General features: G+C 42.5%; 1 protein-coding gene across 1 annotated transcript in view; it reads right to left on the bottom strand.

The window, feature by feature from the left end:
* LOC124796218 (dehydrogenase/reductase SDR family member 11-like) overlaps positions 1-16,696 on the bottom strand; it is a 62,108-nt gene that overhangs the window by 26,306 nt on the left and 19,106 nt on the right. Inside the window, exons 3-4 of the mRNA XM_047260308.1 lie at positions 12,998-13,160; positions 1,887-2,016 (exon numbers count right to left, since the gene is read on the bottom strand). Of these exons, the coding sequence (XP_047116264.1) occupies positions 1,887-2,016; positions 12,998-13,160 (293 nt within the window). The remainder of the gene's footprint in view (positions 1-1,886; positions 2,017-12,997; positions 13,161-16,696) is intronic.

Here is a 16,696-nt window from a genome sequence, read left to right on the forward strand (position 1 = left end):
CAACAACAACAAAACATAATCGTAATGGATATTTTGCAACTTGCGCAGTTGTTAAATTTTTCATCGAGTGCAGATAAAACTAAAGTTCAGACGAGGTCGGCTGTCATAGACAGGACATTACCGACCGTCACACACACACACACACACACACACACACACACACACACACACACACACACACACACACACACATATATATATATATATATATATATATATATATATATGCCGCCGCCCGAGCCACCACCACCACTACCATCACCACCACCACCACCATCACCATCGTCACATCAACACTACCACCAACAGTAACAGCACCAGATTAACAGTAATGATTCACAGTGGTGTCAACAGTTAAGTGAAAACGAAGACCATAAACTCTAAAAATAAAAAACCAACTGCAAATCTTCAAGAGTTATCTTAAACTGGGTAAACACTACACCGTTTGTAACAAGTGAGGTAGTGTTTGTTGTTTTGGCAGCTATAAATATGAACCAATACTTCGAGAAAAGAGTATTCGGAAAACGGAAATCATTTTATTATTTTTCAACGACAGTACACAGTGATATCATCACCTGTAATTCTACTGTCCGAATTGTAAAGAAAGTAGCTAGTCTTCTAATAATGAAAGGTAAATGAGGTGTAAAGCTAAACCTAACAGGAAAAGTATCACGCACGCTTATAACGCTGCACGAAAATTTGCAAGAGTGTACTTACGAGATGACATTGCTTGTGGTTTTTCAAAGCAATATTCAATTTTTATACCACGAAAAATCATTTCTAGTTATATAGCTGGGTAGATAATCTACATATCCTGAAAAAAGTATATTTAAAGATCTACAATTTTCTGCTCTGGGAATTTGGTGAGCGTAAAAACCGAAATAGTTATGATAGGTCTCAAAGAAAAAAAAAAAAAAAAAACAGAGTACAAGTTTACAAAAATATGCAACCTAACAGCTAGCGTCAAATGAGGCGTAATGCAACAATTTATTTTAAGCTGTGTGGTAATACGAAGTTGGTTTACTAAGTGTAGTGAAAAATCAAGGGAAAAAGTTGCTCGATAAACAACTCACCTTACTTCTGGACGTTGTCTCCCATGAGGGAAACACACGTGGTCCAGCGATCTTCCAGCATTTTCATCCCATCAATAGAAATAGGTTCTGTCATACTCTTCGAAATACTCGTTGACTGCGGCTGTAACGTTTTCATTTGTTGAAAATTCCTCCCCAGCAAACTAAAATTTCTGGTTAGGGTACCGAAAAAAGTAACTTGGAGCTGAGCTTCGTGTGCAAAGCGAATGAGGAAGCAGTTCAAAGCCCAGTTACACCATTATCACTGATGTGTGGGATGGAGAATTATACTGGTGAAAGAGCACTTTTTTGTGTGCCAGCCTAGGTTTTCCTTCAGCCAACACAGTGTAAAATGATCCAGCAATGAAGCATAATAAGGTTCAGGTTCGGTTCTACGTTTTCCCAGCTAATCAATGAGGATTATTCCTTGAGACTCGCAATAAACAGCACGGCACTGGAGAATTCTGAACCAATCTCATTGTACATTGGTACATACATTTGCTACATGATGAAGAGGAGTACTGTAATCCAAGAACTGTCAAGAAACTTATTACCTCCTCCCTAAGGTATCTCATGAAATGATCTTCATGTCAGAGCTATCGCAGGCGTCAGTGCAGAATTCGAGCATAGGGCGTTTTTGAGGTACCCGAGACAATGTTTCTCACACGGTAGCTGATGTCGACGTTTATTGGAAGCTAAGAAGCCCAATAAAGCATCTTCCCTGACAGTCACATGCCGAATGGCTGTATTTTTAAGAATACCTCTATACAGACTCACAAGACGAAAAAGTATCACTATAGACGCTTTGAGGTCTACCTGCATATGTGGATGACGAAGCCGTCGTCGACTCCCCTGTCCAGCATGCTGTGGACGGCCTCCCTCGTGCAGACGGACAGCCCCAGGACGTTGACGTCCAGTGTGTGCTGCCACTCGGCTGTCTGTCCAGCTGGGAACACAGCATGCCGCCATCATCAGTCAGCAATAAAGCGAAGGACGAGGCCTGCAGTGAAATCGTGTGTACCGTCACATCATTCGAAAAAAAAAGCATCATTCGAATTGCTTACGCTATTAAAGTTACTGACCCTGTATACAATGAAGCTACTCAGAACAATTTTATGTGTAGTGACAGGGCATCGTCGTTTAAGCCGATTCTGTAATCCTCGTCACAAGAAGTCGAGTGCATACTGTTGTATCTACGTCTTCACAGCCACTTTATGTCACAAGTACTATCAATTTGAGACTGTGAAGACTGTCCTCCACAGGGTCCAACCTGTAAAAGTCGGAGGGTGTCACTTCTGAACTGTGCAATGGGTAAGGGATGTTGGTCCAGTGTAAGAAGGTGCCAGATTAGCTGCCAAAGATTCGTGCGGTTTGGCATTACTATTGTGAATTTGGTTCGCTTTCTTATTCTTGTGTAATGTCTTCCGGGTAATGACGCCTTTATGCATGCGAAAGGTGAACGAGTCTCTCGCTATTTATGAACAGCGGCATTACAGAAAATCAAGAACCGCGTCCTTATTATTCCAAAAATAGAAATAATGAATTTTTTTGCTGCTGGTTGCCTCTTACATTTGTTTAGCATTCGGCAGAAGATACGTCGCTTGTACCTGGACCTTTATTATTCTGGATTATATACAGTGTGGTCGGAAACAATCTGAAAAGCTTTTGAGGGTGTTGGAGAGTAGGCTGAGTTGAGAAATAGTTGTTAAGAAAAGAACTCGATACGTTGCTCCGTTTCCGAAATAGTAAGCACTGAATGTCCTTGAGTGCGCAAATTCAAGCGGCCCGCCAGATTCAATTAGTATCAGTTGTTATAACATGGATGCCAACTTTCGAGACTGTTCAGCCTTCGGCTCTGTTTCGATCCTTACTACCGTCCCATGATTATTTATTCTGGCGATCTCTTGCTCGGTATTCGGGAAACAAACGAACATGTTTGGCGACACTGTCTCTGGCGGTCGTCTTGAATTTGCGCGCTCAAGTTGCAACGGCCTGACTTCCATTGCCTTTTATTCGGACACGGCGCAAAGTACTGAATTATTTCTCAGCGCAACTTACCCTGCAACAACATTAAGTGCTATTCAGACTGTTTCTGGCAACTCTGTACATTCACGTTTCATCACCGGCCAGTAGATGGGATGCAACGATATCTTTGTTGGCTTCCAATACTTGCAAACTTCTCTTTATCAGTCGCAATCCAATAGATTCACACATTCTGATAGTACAAATTTTCTTCCATTCTGCGTAATGCTTTTGGAACGCAAACCATGTTCTTTGAAAGCTCTCAGTTTTTTAAACAATTCTCTGCATAAATAGACTTTCGCCTCGCTGAGGATTTGTGTCCATGATTTTAGTTTAAAGTGTCCCACTTTTGACACCTTGAAACAGTACGTAACACTGTAATTCCTTTACTAACAAAAAAATTTATTTCATTATATTTCATGAATCTCATATTTTACTTTTCAATTTCAGTATTGCTTAAATGTTTTGAAGGAATCATCATAAATCATTTGTAACTGATGTTTTATCAGAAAGGTGCCTCAAAACCAACATGCATTAAATTTATGAATTTAAACTACAAAGAACACAGGTAAAACAAAACAAGTCGCCTGTAGTGAGAAGTTCGTAAAATAAATCAATCGTACTGTGCAGATGGAATCTGTTGCCTAATTGAAAAACGACTCAACTTAAAAATCATTGAAACGAGTTCTGTAGGTTAGAAATATCTATAATACCAAAGATATGCGTAACTTTGTGTTACAAAATCAAAGTGGTTGTGCCAAACTTACACTAATGATGCGGCAGGGAATCATTCCATCGTGTAACACTGGTTAAAAATGGATAAAGGTAAGAGGGTAGATGGACAAGCGTTAGCTCGCCCTCTCGGATCAATCCAACGAGTAAAACGATGTTAACCTGGTATGTAGTCTCTCTCTCTCTCTCTCTCTCTCTCTCACTCTCTCACTCACTCACTCACTCACTCACTCTCTCTATTTGTTTAGTCGATTCCCACTAACCATGACCCCATGAACTAAGGCACGCTAATGTCTTCTGTGCTGCATTTTCTCCTGCAGGCGTTCCAGTTTCGAATCCATTACTGCGATGACCCCGTCGATCCATCTCATCCTTGGCCGCCCATTTCTTCTGCCTCCGATCTTGCCCAGTATTACCGCCTTTTCCATCGAATGGTGTCTTCTAGCAATGACCCCAAAGTAGGACTGTTTTTTTTTGCTTGTTTGTTTGTTTGTTTGAGAATTATACCGTCGAAGCAACAGTCTGGTTTTATCTTCTGTATTCGTACTCTTTGCAGTCCATGAAACTCTTAAGAATTTCCTTCCAATACCACAATTCAGAGGTATATATTCCACGCCGTCCAGCCTTCTTGCGACTCAGGTCTTACATCCGTATATCACAATTTACTATAAGGTTTTTTGTTTTAAACTTACGTCTCTACTCCTTAAAACACTGTCGAAGTTGTACCTCCCCCATCCTCAAAGCAACAACGGTTTCTTGTTTTGGTGGCTGCATTCACCAACACAGAAAATACCTCCGTTTTTTCTCCTCCTGTATGCCATGCAGTGATACATGCAGTTGCACAATTTTCGTTTCCTTGACGTTCTCCCTCGGACCAGCAGAATGTTTAACTCTCTTTCACCTTCTGCAACCAGTATGGTGTCATCTACATATGTAAGATTACTTATATCAATCTCAGCTAATTGAATTCCAGTTTATTCTTCATCATGCCCAGCATTCCTCATAGTGTCCACTGTTGAGCCAACTGACTTTCATCCTTTCCTGTCGCAAGGTTGAACTCCCATTGGTAGCGTTGCAGGCATGTGTCATTGTAGGGGAGGGGGGGGGGGGGGGGAAGAGGGTGTAGAGGTGGAGCAGGGAACAATGGAAGAGAATCATTCTACGGTTGTGGGGGGGGGGGGGGTTACCAACGAAGATGGGACCAAGATTTATACTGACCCACTCCTGACGAAGGTGCGTCTTAACAAGATAACATTAAAGGCCGGCAGTATGAATAAGCACCATCCACCCTGTACACAAGCAATTGACCAAAATAACTAAAATCTTACATGACATTTTAATTATTCTTCAAAAAAAGTGTTCAGATGTGTATGAAATCTTATGGGACTTAACTGCTAATGTCATCAGTCCCTAAGCTTGTACACTACATGTTGTTGTTGTTGTTGTTGTTGTCTTTAGTCCTGAGACTGGTTTGATGCAGCTCTCCACGCTACTCTACCTTGTGCAAACTTCTTCATCTCCCAGTACTTACTCCAACCTAAATCCTTCTGAATCTACTTGGTGTATTCATCTCTTGGTCTCCCTCTACGATTTTTACCCTCCACGCTGACCTCCAACGTTAAATTTGTGATCCCTTGATGCCTCAGTACATGTCCTACCAACCAGACCCTTCTTATAATCAAGTTGTGCCACGAACTCCTCCCCAATTCTATTCAATACCTCCTCATTAGTAATGTGATCTATCCATCTAATCTACAGCATTCTTCTGTAGCAACACATTTCGAAAGTAGCTATTCTCTTCTTGTCCAAACTATTTATCGTCCATGTTTCACTTCCATGCAAGGCTACACTCCATACAAATACTTTCAGAAACGACTTCCTGACACTTAAATTTATACTCGATGTTAACAAATTTCTCTCCTTCAGAAACGCTTTCCTTGCCATTGCCAATCTACAATTTATATCCTCCCTACTTCGACCATCATCAGTTATTTTGCTCCCCAAATAGCAAAAATCCTTTAATACTTTAAGTGTCTCATTTCCTAATCTAATTCCCTCAGCATCATCCGACTTAATTCGACTACATTCCATTATCCTCGTTTTGCTTTTGTTGATGTTCATTTTATATCCTCCTTTCAAGACACTGTCCGTTTCGTTCAGCTGCTATTCCGAGTCTTTTGCGGTCTCTGACAGAAATACAATGTCATCAGCGGACCTCAAAGTTTTTATTTCTTCTTCATGGATTTTAATACCTACTCCGAATTTTTCTTTTGTTTCCTTTACTGCTTGCTCAATATACAGATTGAATAACATCGGGGAGAGGCTACACCCCTGTGCCACTCCTTTCCCAACAGCTTCTTCGCTTTCATGCCCCTCGACTCTTATAACTGCCATCCGGTTTCTGTACAAATTGTAAATAGCCTTTCGCTCCCTGTATTTTACCCCTGCCACCTTCAGAATTTGAAAGGGAATACTCCAGTCAACATTGTTAAAAGCCCTCTCTAAGTCTGCAAATGCTAGAAACGTAGGTTTGCCTGTCGTTAATTTATTTTCTAAGATAAGTCGTAGCGTCAGTATTCCCTCACGTGTTCCAACATTTCTACGGAATCCGAACTCATCTTCCCCGAGGTCGGCTTCTACCAGTTTTTCCATTCGTCTGTAAAGAATTCGCGTTAGTATTTTGCAGCTGTGACTTATTAAACTGATAGTTCGGTAATTTTCTCATCTGTCAACACCTGCTTTCTTTGGGATTGGAGTTATTATATTCTTCTTGAGGTCTGAGGGTATTTCGCCTGTCTCATACGTCTTGCTCACCAGATGGTAAAGTTTTGTCAGGACTGGCTCTCGCAAAGCCGTCAGTAGTTCTAATGGAATGTTGTCTAATCCCGGGGCCTTATTTCTACACAGGTGTTTCAGTGCTCTGTCAAATTCTTCACGCAGTATCGTATCTCCCATTTCATCTTCATCTACATCTTCTTCCATTTCCATAATATTGTCCTCAAGTACATCGCCCTTGTATAGACCCTCTATATACTCCTTCCACATCTCTGCTTTCCCTTCTTTGCTTAGAACTGGGTTTCCATCTGAGCTCTTGATATTCATACAAGTAGTTCTCTTTTCTCCAAAGGTCTCTTTAATTTTCCTGTAGGCAGTATATATCTTACCCCCAGTGAGATAAGCCTCTACAGCCTTACATTTGTCCTCTAGCCATCCGTGCTTAGCCATTTTGCACTTCGTGTCGATCTCATTTTTGAGACGTTTGTATTCCTTTTTGCGTGGTTCATTTACTGCATTTTTATATTTTCTCTTCATCAATTAAATTCAATATGTCTTCTGTTACCCAAGGATTTCTACTAGCCCTCGTCTTTTTACCTACTTGATCCTCTTCTGCCTTCACTATTTCATCCCTCAGAGCTACCCATTCTTCGTCTACTGTATTTCTTTCCCCCATTCGTGACAATCGTTCCCTTATGCTCTCCCTGAAACTCTGTACAACCTGTGGTTTAGTCAGTTTATCCAGGTCCCATCTCCTTAAATTCCCACCTTTTTGCAGTTTCTTCAGTTTTAATCTACACTTCATAACCAACAGATTGTGGTCAGAGTCCACATCTGCCCCTGGTAATGTCTTACAATTTTAAACCTGCTTCCTAAATCTCTGTCTTACCGTTATATAATCTATATGATACCTTCTAGTATCTCCAGGATTCTTCCATGTGCACAACTTTCTTTCATGATTCTTGAACCAAGTGTTAGTATGATTAAGTTATGCTCTGTGCAACATTCTACCAGACGGCTTCCTCTTTCATTTCTTACCCCCAATCCATACTCACCTACTGTGTTTCCTTCTCTCCCTTTTCCTACTCTCGAATTCCAATCACCCATGACTATTAAATTTTTCGTCTGCCTTCACTACCTGAATAATTTCTTTTATCTCATCATACATTTCATCAATTTCTTCTTCATCTGCAGAGCTAGTTGGCATATAAACTTGTACTACTGTAGTAGGCGTGGGCTTCGTGTCTATCTTGGCCACAATAATGCGTTCACTATGCTGTTTGTAGTAGCTTACCCGCAATCCTATTTTTTTATTCAGTATTAAACCTACTCCTGCATTACCCCTATTTGATTTTGTGTTTATAACCGTGTAGTCACCTGACCAGAAGTCTTGTTCCTCCTGCCACCGAACTTCACTAATTTCCACTATATCTAACTTTAACCTATCCATTTCCCTTTTTAAATTTTCTAACCTACCTGCCCGATTAAGGGATCTGACATTCCACGCTCCGATCCGTAGAACGCCAGTTTTCTTTCTCCTGATAACGACGTCCTCTTGAGTAGTCCCCGCCCGGAGATCCGAATGGGTGACTATTCTACCTCCTGAATATTTTACCCAAGAGGACGCCATCATCATTTAACCATACAGTAAAGCTGCGTGCCCTACACGCTGCGTAACCTAAATTATCCCAAGTACAAACACACACACCCATGCCCGAGGGAGGACTCGAACCTCCGCCGGGTCCAGCCGCCTGAGGCCGCCCGGGATTAACCGAAGCTGAATGTGTAAAACATTTGATGAGCCCAGGAAGATCATAAACGCTTATGCAAACGTTTGTGGAGGATGCAGTGTCTGTCGAACGTTCGCCAAAAGAAGTCCATTCGTAAACGGTCGGCGGAATTGGGAGTTCTAAACTCTACATTACAAAATCATATCAGGAATGATTACAAGCTAAAGGCATTTAAACCTTCGTTTGCAAACGAACTGCATGGTAACAACATCCGAAAAATCATTAGGCATGTGTGGGTGAATTCTTGATGTCTTAGCAACTCTTCCTTCAAGTGACAGATTGTTTTTCTTTGACAAGTGTGCAATATATCGCAGTGCAAGAGACAGAAAGGTTTCTGGAGTAAAGAAAACCCATATTTTTATGACGAACTAGAACACAACCCAACACATGTCCTGACGTTGGCTGCAATGTCTGCAACCCACTTGGTAGCTCTATATTTCTTCAACTCTTCTGTGAACCACACTGCTTATGTCACCATGCAACGCGATTGGTTTATTCCGCATCTGTAAGATCGGGAACTGCTCGGGCGTATGTGGTTTCAGCAGGATAGGGCACCAGTCCATTCTGTTATCGCCGTTAGAGAATGCTTCAATGAGATATTTTATTATAAACGGACTGGATGTTGTTCTGTCCACTCGCTTGTACCTTTGGAGTGGCCGCTTCGAAGTTGTGATCTGTCATCCTGTGAGCAATGCATTTTAAGGGGTTCATAAAATGGAAGGTTTCTGTCACTCGTTGCGAGACAGATGTACTTAAGAATTTTGTTCGGCGAACGTTTACTGCCATCATGCCAGAAATTTGGAGGAGAATTTCGCATCTTACATGTAAGAGAATCACACTGTGTTGTGAGAACGGTGGCGTACCCAGACACTCCGGAATAAATAATTAAGAACAGTCACACAACCTCAAAGATGTCCTCTGTCATGTTGCCATATGAACACAGTGTCAACATCTAAGTATATACGGACACACCATAGGGGGTAATGCGACTTTGTGATCACTCGTTGGTCTTCCGGGTAATCCACGTTCCAAAATTCGAATCTCAATGACGGCTCGGAAGTTCTTAATTGCCGAGAACATAAAACAAATTTTTCCACAAATTATTAGTAAAAAGGATTTTTCTTGACTTGTGAAGATTTCCAATCACACATTAACCATTTGGAATTAACATCGTCCCTCACGTATGCTTAAAAATAATATTTGACCGGGGAAAACATCTGAAAACCTATCACGAGCTTCTAGAATCCATTGCACGCAGAGTCGCCGCTGTATTGCTTTCCAAATGTGGACCAACAGGCTTTTAAGCAATTGATCATTATGTTTTTTCTCATAAGTGTGTAAAAGATTTTACCAATTGTTGAATGGCAGTTTATTCTGGCTATAGTAACGCATTATTAATCTGTGTCGCCTACCAGGATAACTGTCTAGGCCTGTACAGCACACGTCTTGGAGACTCATTCAAACCCCAGACAGGTCAGCCCAATGTTGCGCCGCTACTGCCGCTGTTAATCAACGGACGACCGCCTTCAGTAACATGAAATGTATTCGCAGCAGCGATTATGGGCAACCATCAGCTGTATAATGGAATGATTGTAATTGTCGTTGTACGGAAATTACTACAGATCAGAACAAAGCAGACTAGCAGGTGGCCATTATCTGAAGCTAATTCCACAGGTTCGAATACTGTAATGCGCTGGTGTCCCCCTCATACCGCAGCACTACAGTTACTGCAACTGTCAGCCTGTGTCCCAGCTCGAGGTAGTTCCTGCTTATACGTATATAGGACGAAATTAGGCCTCCCTCGTGTGTGTGTGTGTGTGTGTGTGTGTGTGCTAAGAGATTCCTCCTGCTTATTTTTCGTTCAAATTCCATGAGCCGTGAACAACAGCTACGTCTCCTATCGCTAGTCTCAACAACTGGTTTATCTCGCAGTGTGTTTGCCGTTTCAACATGACATTGCCTTATCTGCCCGCCTGTGAACGCCTAATGCTATTAGTTTTCTTTGGCTACGTGGTCTATAGCTGGGCTCGTGATATGGCTTACCACCACACACTGCCTTTGCTATTTAATCATGGAACTGCTTCATCTGCCATCTTGGAACGTCGTAGACGGCTGGTTTGCTTTCGGCATTTTCCCAGAGTAGCTTATGATTCTTTTCTTTGTTGTACCTGCTGCCTCTTTTCCTCTTTCATTGACTAAGCGTATCAAACTTAGTGAACTGAACGATGCTTTATCGAAAATTGTATCAATAATATGTGACAACTTTGCTTCTTATGCTACACGCAGTTTGTACAACAAAAATGAGTAGTGGTTGCTTCTGTGAGGGCGCGCTCGCACGCGATCGTACTGGCGCCACTTCTGCGCGCGTTCCATCGATTCTAGCCCTCGTCGTATCATCTTTGCTTGGTTGAGTGTTACCTTTGGGGCTGTGTAGTAAGGAGTGGTGTATGGAAGACGGATCTGGACGGGTGTGCCTGATTACCCTGCGTAATGACCGATGCAGAGAGTTGAAACCGTTGACCGTTAGTCTGTAGGTGCCCTCCTTTACCTGCAGCGTTTACCGTTGCTTCGGGTGAGCTGAGAGGGCAAAAAGCGGCTCTCGTCGCATGTATCGTGGTTACGAAATACATCAGTTAATTGTGGTGGCCTAAATACGCCGAGGTGTACTGAACCTCTTGTTAGCAGCTACCAGCAGGAGGGCAGTATTATCCAGTCCCTACTTGGAGTCCTGAAGCTATTGTCCTCCTTCGCATTTATGTGAAATCATGTACGAAGACTATTCAGTAACTGCTCTACTTAAAGACTGTTAATTCTCGTGCGGTGCTAGCTGGCCAGGTATCCAGTTCTTTTATGCCTTTCAGTAACACCTTTTGGACCTGTGCGTGTCAGTCTGGAGGTTTCTGTAAGTGCCAAGCTAGTATTTTGCAATGGTAATCTGGTTCCTGAAATCACTGTTATCATTATTCGATACTACTGAGTGTGATTTTTCTTTGTTGTAGACGTTATGGCTTTCTTTCAAATGACTTTGTACATTTTTCCTTGTTATTTCTAGGAAGGTTAACTTGCTATGTTTATGAGCGGGGCGCTCCTGTGCTAAAGTTTTAATAGTTGGTATACTTGCGAATAATTTTAATTGTCCGTTTAAATACTACTGTGTATATTAATTTCTGTCAAACGTGTCTGCTGTTTGTCGTTTGGTACATGTCGACAGCTTTGTATAGGCAGCTGTTGACGCATTGCTGTTGTGCTGGTCCGATGCAGGAACGCGTCTTCCATCTGCTTCGGCGGCTTTCCCGTCAACGCACAAGGCCTAGGTGTTGGCAGGTCACACACGCTTCTGCGGATTTCTCATTTCCACCTCAAGCTGAGCAGTTTATTGCCATTCTTTTGGTATCATGACTTTGGTCATTTTGAGAAAGTAATTTGGTCAGTGTTTCTGTTATTGTGAGATCATTGTAATTCACATGGTTCAAATGGCTCTGAGCACTATGCGACTCAACCAACATTATATGTACTTGTGTCCAACGTTTGCCTCGGAGCAGGTCTTGAGCCTACTGTTGCAGTGGAGAAATGGTTCAAATAGCTCTGAGCATTATAGGACTTAACTGCTGAGGTCTTCACTTCCCTAGAACTTAGAACTACTTAAACCTAACTATGTACATCACACACATCCATGCCCGAGACAGAATTCGAACCTGCTACCGTAGCTGTCGCGCGGCTCCTGACTGTAGCGCCTACAGCCGCTCTGCCACCCCGGCCGGCTGCAGTGGAGATGTACGCATTTTAACGCCCTTTATTTGATGTTTGTAGAACTTAAATTCAAGTCCTGCTGTGGGGTTAGTCCAAAGTTGTGCTGTTAGACGCGCAGACGCAGCCCCGCCGCCCGTTTATTTCATCGATTGTTCGTAATCGGTGCGTGTGAATTCCTAAGGAACCAAACTGCTTAGGTCATCGGCCCCTAGACTTAAACTCTACTTAAACTAACTTACGCTAAGAACAACACACACACCCATGCCCGAGGGAGGACTCGAACCTCCGGCGGGAGGGGCCGCGCACTCCGTGACGTGACGCCTCAAACCGCGCGGCCACTCCACGCGCCTTTGTAATCGGGCCATCACCGTGTTGCACCGTTCACATGTTCTTAAACTACCACTTGTGATTTTACGTATACTGCAAATCTCATTATGCATTGCGATATTACTTTAAAAACCTAAATTATCTGTATTAATTTAACGAGATTCTTGGTAACTGTTGGTTGGCTTATGAGAGAATTGCTATTAATTTTTTATTTTTATTTATTTATTTTTTTTCTTGAGGTGAATGATAAATGACGCACGGGGTTGGCCCACCCTTGCACATGTTTTCCTTAAGTTAATCCCGATCCTTGCTCTGAGTCTCAAACATATCACACGACATGAACAAGACATCCAGCCGTGGGCCAGAGAGAAACAAGAGAAACAGTAAGCGTACAAGAATCCTTTTCAGCACCGGTTCTGTGCGTAATATACCACCTGTCCATATAAACCGTAAATCTCTTTCCAGATTCTTTGCAGCATCATGACGTCTCAAGATTCTTACTTGAATGGAGACGAACTGTGGCTCACTTACTTGTGGGAAGGTTTTCTCTGCAAACGCCGGCGCTGTTGATAAGAACATCGACCCCTCCTAAATTCTCTTTGATCCATTTGAAGGCGCATAGAACATTCTCCTCGCAGGTGACGTCACATTGCAACGGATAGAGCGTACCCGGAGCGTCCTTCAGTTCTCGAGCCTGCAAGAAATAAACGACAGATTTGTCGAATCTGCACGAGACAGAAGAAAAAAAATCATTAGGAGATAGATCAAGTGTATCATTTAACAAAATTCCAATCTACACAAGTGAGTGTCGTAACTACATGAACAAAGGTGCTGTTGCCAAGAAGGATGATAATATTTTTGTTTCTCTCCCCAGACCCTCGGAATTCGCGAAGACAGGTAGCCTCACTTAACTTGATCATATGTGTAAAGAAACTTACCATAGTCATTCAATGTTAAGCTTTTACCACTGACTAATCGAATTAAAGCACCAAACAGGTAACAACCAAAAACTTACATTTTCATAATTCTTCAAAGAACTTAAAGCAAATCAGTATGAGAAATAAACAATTTTTAGGACTTCAGTTGGTTATGTGTTCACTGTTGTACTTAGTGCACCAGAGACTAAAAGACCAGCTCTTCACCTGAACAGTAACCACAATTCAGATAGGATATCTCGCCGGCAGCTGTGACCGAACGGTTCTAGGCGCTTCATTCAGGATCCGCGTGACCGCTATCGTCGCAGGTTCGAATCCTGCATCGGCCATGGATGTGTGTGATGTCCTTAGGTTAGTTAGGTTTAAGCAGTTCTAAGTTCTAGGGGCCTGATGAACTCAAATGTTAAGTGCCATAGTCCTCAGAGCCTTTTGAACCATTTTTCAAATAGGATATCGACTATGTCAGGTGTGCCGCTCTACTGGAAGCCACATGCCCTGCTCTTAATCTATTGATGGTGGAAATCTTCCGCTTTAGACTAGAATTGTGGGGAAACAAGGGTGATGTTGTATGTGCTGTTAGATACTTCGGCCCCAGGTAGTCTGAAGTTGATGGCGCAACATAACGACTCTCTTTCAGGAATCTATTCATAACCTTCCATAAAAGGAAGACGTATGGACAACTTATTACAAAATATAACAACGTAGCAACATATCAGTATCACGTGCAGTTCTTGATTTTGTTCTGTTCATTGTGAATGCATTATAAAAGAAAGACAGACACAGCCATAACACAAAAACAGACATAAAGCGAAGTAGCAACGGAAGTAATAGTGGGTTCTTCACTGAGGGACACCGCTAATAAATATGGACTAAATTTCATGACACTATCACTTTCTCTGTCGAACAATGAAAACTGGTTACCCCAATCTAGCTACATCTACTGTTTACAACTACACTGATGGGAAAAATCGCAATATCAAAAAGTGATTAATGTAGAGTAATGAAATTTACGGAATACATTTGTCTAGTTAACATATTTAATTGATTAACATTAAGAGGTCATAGGTTAATGTAAGCGCGAGATAAACCATTCTAAATGTGAAATTTTTGTACACTGATAACCCGTGTAGCCACCAGACTGTCGAATGCAAGCATGCAAACGCGCATCCATTGTGTTACACAGGTGCTGGACGTCAGTTTGTGGGAAGGAGTTCCATGCCTATTGCACTTGGTCGGTCAATAAGGGGCGGTTAATGCTGTTGGTGGATGACTCTGGAGTTTTTGTTCGATGACGTCCCATATGTGCTCGATTGGAGACAGATTCGCTGCTCGAATTGGACAAGGCAACATGTCGAGTCTTTGCAGAGCACGTAAGAGTAAAACAGCGGTATGTGGGCGAATATTATCCTGTTGGAAAACAACCCTGGTCCGTTATTCACGAATGGCGGCACAACAAGTCGAATCGCCAGACTGACGAACAAATTTGCACCCAGGATGCGTGGGCTGTTCACGAGAGAGCTCTTGCTGTCGTACGAAATATCACCCCACACCATAATTCCAAGTATAGGTCCATGTGTCAAGCATGCAGACAGGATGGTTGCAGGCCTTCAGCTGGATTCCTTCTTACCAACACACTAAGGCAGAACCAACATTCATCAGAAAACACAACAGACCTCCACTCAGCCCTCCAACGAGCTCTCGCTTGATACCACTGAATTCGCAAACGGCCGTAGTTTAGGGTCAGTGGAATTCACGCTACAAAATGTCTGGCTCGGAGCTGTCCTTGGGGTGATCCATTTGTAACGGTCTGTTGTGTCACCGTGGTTCAAAATGCTGCTCAAATGACTGCTGAAGATGCAGTGCGATGTGTCGGAGCCATACTCCCAAACAGATGGTGTTCCCTCTCGGTAGTGCCCCGTGATCGTCCAGAGCCCGGTCTTCTTGCGACCGTACATTCCCGTAACCACCGCTCCCAGCAGTCATGTGCTGTGGTTATATCCCTGCAAGTCCTTCTGCAGTATTGCAGAAAGAACCTCCAGCTCCTCGTAGCCCTATTACAGGACCTCGTTCAAACCCAGTGAGGTGTTGATAATGGCGTCTTTGTCCCTGTAAGGGCAACGTTGACTAACATCAACTCACCGCGTATAATCTCAAAGATAACTAACCATTACGACCGCACGTATTTGAAGCCAACCCATTTTGGCTTCTCATAATGGTACTACTAGCGCAAATCTTAAGTGACAAGGGCGAATTGTGAATCGACATCATCTTTAATATGAAGACACACGCTTACCATCTTTCGTTTACGTCGCAAAACTCCTTGGTGTTGAGATTTCCGTCAGTGTATAGGACCACCTCTTCATCTGAGTAATAATCGCAATTTGAATAGGATTTTAATTATATCCGTTTTATTGGAATCTAAGTGGGTGCTCTTAACCCATTAATGGTGAAAATTTTCTTCCCCTTCAGACTAGAATCTTGGGGAAGCAGGGCTGTTGTGATACGTGCTAATAGATGGTTCTGTACCCAGATTCGTTGAAGCTGATGTAGCAACATAACGTTCACCATTCTGCCGTTGTCTCAGCTAACTGCAGTTGGTATTTGTCATAGTGAAGATGAAATATTAAAGTCTGTAGCAGTTGTTGCTCCTGTCGGGCAATCAGAGCAGCGCGATATTCACTGAGTCTTCGATTTATGGAGTTCTTGCGATGTAGCAAGATATCTTAGGAGGTCCTGCGCTAAATAGTTCGCAGTTTTTTCTCCAAACAGACCTGGCAACGGGCAAGAGAGTAATTATGGAATCGGTACATATCAAGAGTCTGCCGACTTGTTTCATATTGTATGATCTGTCAGAAAGGAGGTAACATAGGTGTTAGCCCGAATTTTTCTGTGGGTCCCAGACAGAAGCGGCACATATTTATCTTTGCAAAGTACACAGCTTCTACAAGGATGCCTCATGTCGTCGAGCCCCCTGCGAACAACTATTTGCCAGGCTTTCCAAAATCAGTATCATTTGGACATGGTTGAGTCTCAAGTCGCTTGTATATATCGCCGCTTTGCTAACTTCATTATCTTGTACTGAATAACGAACGCGAACTGGGATATCTATTGCTTGACATCAAATTACCCCAGTTCAGGGTATATTCATATTGGATATATGTATACCACGAACGTACAGGAAAAGACTATGTACAGCCCGAGCATGTTGCTATGAACTGGAGCCAAGTGGACTGTCTAAAGCAGGATCTTCGCCAGTTCGGTGCAGGGCTTACCTGAAGAATCCACGAGCTACGGA

The sequence above is a fragment of the Schistocerca piceifrons genome, chromosome 4, assembly GCF_021461385.2.
Source record: "Schistocerca piceifrons isolate TAMUIC-IGC-003096 chromosome 4, iqSchPice1.1, whole genome shotgun sequence".
Taxonomy (NCBI): domain Eukaryota; kingdom Metazoa; phylum Arthropoda; class Insecta; order Orthoptera; family Acrididae; genus Schistocerca; species Schistocerca piceifrons.